The 7,835-nt window shown below is 27.7% G+C and overlaps 1 protein-coding gene across 1 annotated transcript; it reads left to right on the plus strand.

The window, feature by feature from the left end:
* The first annotated feature begins 703 nt into the window (after nt 1–703).
* Nucleotides 704–4,922, plus strand: LOC126666670 (bidirectional sugar transporter SWEET17). Its single transcript, XM_050359507.2, has 6 exons — nt 704–813; nt 943–979; nt 1,226–1,436; nt 1,514–1,675; nt 2,328–2,447; nt 4,601–4,922. Exons 1-6 carry the CDS (start codon nt 780–782, stop codon nt 4,766–4,768), a joined length of 732 nt encoding a protein of 243 aa, XP_050215464.1. The 5' UTR covers nt 704–779; the 3' UTR covers nt 4,769–4,922.
* Nucleotides 4,923–7,835: the final 2,913 nt, after the last annotated feature.

Below are 7,835 nucleotides of genomic sequence, written 5' to 3' on the forward strand. Positions count from 1 at the left end.
AAAGTTTTATAATTGTCTAATGTATAGAAAATTAATGAAAATTATGATTTGATATTTCCCAGCTTCTAAAAATTGTCTCCCCACATATAATACATATTACAATTTAATCCTTTTAATATATTAGTTCAAGCTCCATGACTGTCATCCGTGTACATAACTAATAATTTTATTATATATAATGTGATAATTCTAATTAGTTTAATTTAATTACTAATATTAGTAAAATAATATTAATTATAATAATATCATTATTCGTCTATTGTGTATTTGTGTACAAGATCTGCATGAATTATTCTCCATTTTGGCCAATATGGGCCTATTTTAGATGGTAAAACACCTTTAAATGTATCAAAAAATTGTGAGTTCGAATCACGTCTTCATAACTAACAGCTAACAGTTGAAATTTTAAAAAATCGATTGCCATCTTTGACAGAAAAACACTATCAAAGTGCTATTTAATTATGTTCAATATGTAGTACTCAAATCCATATAGACGACACCATTATGACGAAACACAGTGTAATCCACTAGTTTCAGCAAACAAAAAATATATAATTTTAATATCTAAGGTTAGTACAAACAAGGCACTCAACAATTAATGTTATTGGTCAAATCAAACTATATAATATCATCATTTAATAATTATATATCAATAAAATTTCCCCACCCTTTTATATAAATAGATTTCCGATTTATTGTTTTTGTTCAAGCTAGCATTATTATTTACTCCCTTCCCATTATTGTTTAAGCTTTGGGTACTGTTTGGTTTCTTTTCAAATATGGAAACCTTGATTTTTTCTGTCGGTGTAATAGGTGAAGTATATTTTATGATCTATTTTTAATTTTTCTGTATATATACATTTATATCTAAGTTCCCAATCAAAATATATTAAAGATAAATAAAACTATAACTTATTTTTCTTGGTTATTTTCTGGTTTCAGGCAATGTAATCTCAGTGCTCATGTTTCTTTCTCCAGTGTAAGTGATTAAGCTCTCTCTTGATAACTCTTTCCGATCTTTTGTCTATGTTGCACGGAAATAAAAATACTAAAACGGAAAACTTTGAAATATGAAATAGGTTATAAATTTTGAAGTTTTAAAGTTTTATAAGCGTTTTCGAAAACGAAACAAAACTCGGAATCTATGACTTGATAAGTTTCTGTGCGATATAGACTTATTATCGATGTTAAACGTATAGCTAGGTAATGCGATTCTTGTTTGCAGAGGAACATTTTGGAGAATAATAAAGAATAGATCAACAGAAGATTTTGAGAGTCTACCATACGTATGTACATTACTAAACGCAGCGTTGTGGACTTACTATGGAATTATAAAACCAGGAGCTTACCTTGTTGCTACTGTAAATTCCTTTGGTATCCTTACAGAAATTGTCTTTGTTACTATATTCCTTATTTACGCACCTCAAAAGACGAGGGTACGTATGACTTTTCCATTTTTTTCTTAAAATATTTATACATAATCAGTAGGTTAATAAAAATATGAAATTCTCAGGCGAAAACAGCGAGTCTGGTTGGGTTGTTGGACGTCGGATTTTTAGCGGCAGCGATTCTGATAACTTGGCTAGCTCTGGAAGGAGATGTTCGGATTGACGCGACGGGGTTCATGTGTGCCGGTCTTAATATTATTATGTATGGTTCGCCTCTAGCTGCTATGGTGAGTACGTTAAATTTGTTCAATCAACAAATTAAGCTCGAAAAAATGGTCAAGTCAGCTCGTGTCTCGAAATCAAATAAGTCATTTTTTAATTTTTTTGGTCAATTATTATGTTTCAGGATCAAATAAGTCATATTTGAAGTATACAGAATCATAAACTAGAAATTACTTGACCTAAATGCAGAGAGTTTAAGATTATAGACTATAAAATTAAAAAATAATTAAAAATCCCGAGATACGAGTTTGAGACTAGATAGATTTACTCATTTCAATTTTTCTGTATGTTGGCGAGTGCTTATACATTAAACATGATTGTTGTTGTAGACGGATTGGTTTAACACTGGTTTAATAATAGTATTTGTCAAGTGGACGAACAGTAGCTCACCAACTAAAGTTGACAATTTAAATATACCAACATAGAAAAAAAAATACCCTACTATTAAATACTTGGTCTCAGTTCTTCATTTTTTGAAAATTTGGCTGCTAAATGCATGATTGTCCTTGTAGACAGATTGGTCCTTGATGGGTCCTTCAAATTCGTGGTCTTGGCTTCTATGAGTGTATATATATATACTTAAATAAATATGTTTACATATAAACTTAATTAATTAAATTGGTTAAATTTTAATTGAATTTGTTCTAATAATTTCAGAAAACAGTGGTGACGACCAAGAGTGTGGAGTTTATGCCCTTCTTCCTTTCTTTCTTCTTTTTCTTGAATGGAGGAATTTGGACTTTCTATGCTGTTCTCACAAAGGACTATTTTCTCGGAGTAAGTTTATGTTTTTCTTTTATTCCTCTATTTTTTTTAATTGCTCATCTAAATAAATAGTGAATTAAAAATTAAATTCAAATTGCAAAAAAAATCTAGTTTGTCACTTATTTTTTCCAATCCATAATATTTGTTGCATTTGGCCATTTTACATAAAAAAATAATAAATATATTTTATTTATATGCTCTTTTACTAAATTAAATTGTCCATATTAATTACTAGTATTTTTTTATATTTAACTAATTTTTTTATTCTTTTTAAATTATTTATTATTTAGGACAAATTTAAAAAATAACAATAAATGCTCTTTTGATATTTTAAATATAATAAATACTCCCTCCGTCCCGTTTAAGAAGTCCCATATTCTATTTTGGGATGTCCCATTTAAAAAGTCCCATTACTATTTTTAGAATGTTTTTCCATTAAATATCCTATTTTACCCTTGTTTTAGTCACCTTAAAAGAACAATTTGAAAAATTCCACTATAATTAATAGGGGCAAAACATGAAAAAACATGAAAAGACAAGAATAATAAATGTTTATTTAATCTGTGTGTAAAAGCAAATGGGACTTCTTAAGTGGGACGGAGGGAGTATTATGTAATAAAAAAAATTAAATACGGTAAATATTATGTATTGGAGAGAGTATCAAACTATTGAGCATTAAAATAGATGGCCACGACAAAGACTTAAGAATGGATCTCTAGATTCTTCATCCAATTAAAGTACATGCATGACAATTATGTTATGCATGGGACCAGAATAAGTAACGGCCACTATAACATTTTTCTTAGCTTCATCTACACTATACAATCACCAGCTATCCTCTGATATTATTTTCTCAAGAATTAATCACTTGATTTAATTTGAGATGATAAGCATAAATCAGCATTGCTAGATGACATTGGCGACAGCATTATTTGTTTTGGCATTTAGAGAGTAATAATTAAGCAAGCCTATAAAATGAATGAGAAGCGTCTTTAAGTCTTAACGTACATTCAGGAGCGGACATAGGAAAAGTGTATGGTGGGCAGTTTACCATTTTATTATTTTAAATTTTTGAAAAATATATCATTAGTATAATTTTTCGATCTTAAAATTTATAGCACTGACCACCATAATATTTTTATATTATCCATCTTATAAATTTTCGGTACAATTTTTCCATCTTATAAAAAAAATTGAATCGCCACTGCATACATTTGCTATATATACACAATGACGGAGCTAGAGTTATTGTGTTAGGAAGGCAGAATCAAAATATACATTAAATATTTGGAAATAATTTTTGAAAGTTAGGGAGCCAAATTACGTACAATATGCAAAATATCTAGACAGTAGACACTAATATATTCAAACATTAAATTTGAGGGGCTAAGGCCCTCTCCTTCATTGGCAATACAATAATGTTTAAGCAGAAAATAGTGAGAAAACAACATATTACTATAATTTTTTTATAGATCGAAGGCCTAATAGGTTATGTAAAATGTGAACTACACAACAAAATGACTCATTCTTTTTATGATACATTACAGGCTAAACCCGTTTTGGATTCTTAAATTATACCGTTTTGATTTATCGTATCCCTCAACTTCAATTTAGCTTCTTTATGTTCTTAAATTTCATTTTTTGGTTCATTAGATTTTTATGTCCTTAAACGAATATTCATTTAAAGACCAAATGAATAAAAAAAAATGAAAGTTTAGGGACCCCATAAACGAAAAAAAAAAAAATTAGGGATCCAATGGACCAAAAATGAAACTTTAGGAATCTGAGGAAGTCATATAGAAATTGAGGGATCTAATAAATCAAAATCGTATATTTTAAGAACCCAAAAATAAATTTAGTCTACATTAAATGATAAAATCTTACATAACGAGATGAATGTGGTGGTCGAAGATTTGAATTTGACATGTTTATAACTTTTATAAAAAAGGAATACCGACAAGCACACTCTTCCATTAATAAAAACATTTTTTTCTAGTGCCTTCAGAATTGGTATTGCCCGCATAAGACATAATAGAATATCTTCAATATAATGCATTTAAACCATTCAAAAAAAGTTGCACAAACATATTTTGCAATAGAAATAATTTTTCTTGAGCATATATAATGATTTGTATTTGACGTAAACAAATTTTTTGTGGATAAAGGTGCCAAATGGGGCAGGATTTTGCCTTGGAATAGGACAACTATTGCTCTACGCAATTTACAGGAATGCAAAACCTTCCAAAAAAGTTAGTGATGGTGGCTTGGAAGAAGGATCGCAGCATGAGACCCTTATCTCATCATATCAGCCACACCACGAAATTGAAGCATGAAGAGCTACTGCTAGCCTCACAACAAAACATTGTTTTTATCTTTTGTTTAATTTGTTAATTACCACAGTTTGTATTTAATTGCCGGTCGGGAGAGCAAATTCATTCTGAAGCCTCTGTATTTTTATTATTTTATTTTTCTGATTTTTTAATGTTATGCATCTAGAGTTCTTATACTTAATTTATTTAAAAATAATTTAAAAATGAAAGAGAAACATGCACTACACTCACTGTAAAACATGCATAAGATCGAAATTGAAAAGATACGAGATAAATAAAAATTTAATAATATAAATATCATATAAATAAAAATTTAAAAGTATAAAGACCTATTGAATAAAAAATAGACCTAATGCCTTAAAAAGTCCGATTTTTTAGCCCCTTTTCAATCCTACACTGACGTTGAAAACTTATCAATTTTACCCAATTTCGCATTTTATTGTTTAAATTGTACCCAAATTTTTAAATTTTTGTCAATTTTTTTATTTAAACGATAAAATCAATCAATTAACTAAGTTTAATGATAAAATTAAATTCGTTTACATTCAAAAAGTACAAGTAAGTCCTTTATTATTAGAAACTAACAAAAAAACTCTAATTAAGTTAAAACTAGTTTAAATCAATTTAACTAAATTTAAATAAATTCTAAGATACAATTGAAATACAAAAATACGGAATCGGGTAAAATTGATCAGATTTCAATGTCAGGGTAGAATTGGAAAGAGATTAAAAGGTTGGAATTTTTTTTAAAATATTAGACCTAAAAAAAACTTAACTCATTAATTCAAATCCACTTTATCATTTTTCATGTGGTAATTGTAATAGAAATTGAATACACGTGTAATAATTCCGTCCAAAAAAAGACCTATTAAATCAAATCCGTAAAATACACGGACCTAATAAGTACAAAAATTTGAAAAGAGACCAAATAAATAAAAGGCTTAATGTTTTAAAAAAACTCTGATCTTTTATTCCCTTTTCAATCCTACCCTGACGTTACAAATCTGTCAATTTTATCCTATTTTGCATTTTTTTTTCATTTCAATTGTACCCTAAAGCATAAAATTGACCTTTTTTATTTGGCAAAAATTCTCTAAATTGACCCTTTTTGCATTACATTGACTTTTTATATTAAATTTACCATTTTTAAAAAAAAATTGAACTTTTGTCAAATAAATAAAGGTCAATTTTATATTTTAGGGTACAATTGAAATGAAAAAAATACAAAATGGGATAAAATTGACAATTTTTCAACGTCAAAGTAGGATTGATAAGGAGATGAAAGGTCGGGATTTTTTAAGACATTAAACTTAAATAAAATGATGAAAATAGAGAGACCTCAAACTAGATTTAGCCTATAATATAGTAATATATAGCGTGGTTATATAAAACAACCAATTAATATAAGCCATATTAAATAGTGATTAGTATATCTTACACAAAGACACATCTATCTATATCTATACTATATATAAAAGCACGGATGGGGGGGACAGGCAAATTTACTGAATAGTCCTTTTAAGTTTACTACTAAATAAAGGTTTTATAGTCATTAACTAATTAGTTATTTAATTATTCACTAGTGTAATTAAAGTCCTAATTAAAATAGGTAGTTAAATTATCTCCAATTTAGTTTTTAGTATGTAAACAATAACTAAATTGTCTCCAAATTAGTAGGAATTAGCTACAAATTTCTATCTTATTAGTTTTAAAGATATTATTAATAAAATTAAATTAATTATTTAATTATGGTTATTATAAAATCAAAAGAAGAATAAATTCAATATGGAAAAAAAAATTGATAACCGAATATATTATATTTACTTTTACAAAAATGCTTAACTAATTTAATATTATTTATAAATAAAAAAAATTGATTTAATTATAATAAATTTATTAATATGTTCATTGACGAATTACGTTACGAGCCACGTGCATAGCACGTAATGCGAAACTAGTCTAATTAAAATGTAACACGTAGAGGATAACTTATGAATGTGTACGTAAGGCAAAATAAGTTAGAGCTCTTCCTTTCAAAAAAAAAAAGTTAGAGCTCTTAAAAAAAATTTACATTTTAGATAAAATGAGTAATTAGCAACATCATTATTGCCAAATTATTTGTGGCCAGACCTGTTCATGGTTTAAGTTTAGATAATAATTATTTATTTGAAGTTCGGGTTTTGTTTAAATTCGAAAAAAAAACCCTGTTATTGTATGAACGATCTTTAATCTTTCGTTTTTTTTTTTAATTTTTCATGTAAATCCGAAAAATCAGAGACTGAACTTATATACTATATACATTTTTGAGCCAGACGTAGACTTATATATATATTGCTAAAGTCCGATCCGAAGCCGGCCGATGAACAGGCTCATTGGCCATTAATATAGATGGTGTTAAGATGCGGCTTTTGAAGGCCTAGACCGGTAGTCAAAGACAACCAGTATCGATCTAAAATTAATGGGTTAGTAATTTAGCTTTAGCTTACACCAGTGACTGAACACTAGCCCACCTGTTCTAACTTATGATCCATGGCCTTATACTGAACTGGCCTTCTTCTTTCATCCTCTTCCCTTCATAAAAAGTCTTACTTAATAATACTTTCATTTTATGAATTTAGTTTTTTAATATTTTGTAAATTTAATATTGTAATGTTATTCACTTTAATATTTTTATTTTGTTTATTTGAATTCTTTTTTAATTTATCAAACTTTATAAAAATAAGATAATATATATAATTTTAAATTTTTGTCTTTTTAGATCTGTCATTGTGGATGGAATTTTGTATAAATTTGTCAATGTTTTAACATATATACATGAATGATAAAACATTTTCATCTACTCTCGGCTCGATATACAATTTGGATTGATTATAGATTATCTATAATAATTTTATACACTATTAAGCTTTGGCATCAACTCATTGGTTAAGTTATTTTTACAAAATTTGAATTAGTAGCCTAATCAGCGAGGTCGTTGATTTCGGTTCAACTAGTTGGACAAAAATATATAGAAGTAAATTAATTTTGGAGACCAGTTCACGGCCCAACTATCGATTCAACTGTCAATTCA

Source organism: Mercurialis annua, linkage group LG2, assembly GCF_937616625.2.
Source record: "Mercurialis annua linkage group LG2, ddMerAnnu1.2, whole genome shotgun sequence".
NCBI classification, from domain to species: domain Eukaryota; kingdom Viridiplantae; phylum Streptophyta; class Magnoliopsida; order Malpighiales; family Euphorbiaceae; genus Mercurialis; species Mercurialis annua.

Coding starts and splice junctions, on each gene's coding strand:
- LOC126666670 (XM_050359507.2), top strand. CDS start 780: ATGGAAACCTTGATTTTTTCTGTCGGTGTAATAG. Junction 980..1,225: donor CTCATGTTTCTTTCTCCAGT/GTAAGTGATTAA, acceptor TCTTGTTTGCAG/AGGAACATTTTGGAGAATAA. Junction 1,676..2,327: donor GTTCGCCTCTAGCTGCTATG/GTGAGTACGTTA, acceptor TAATAATTTCAG/AAAACAGTGGTGACGACCAA.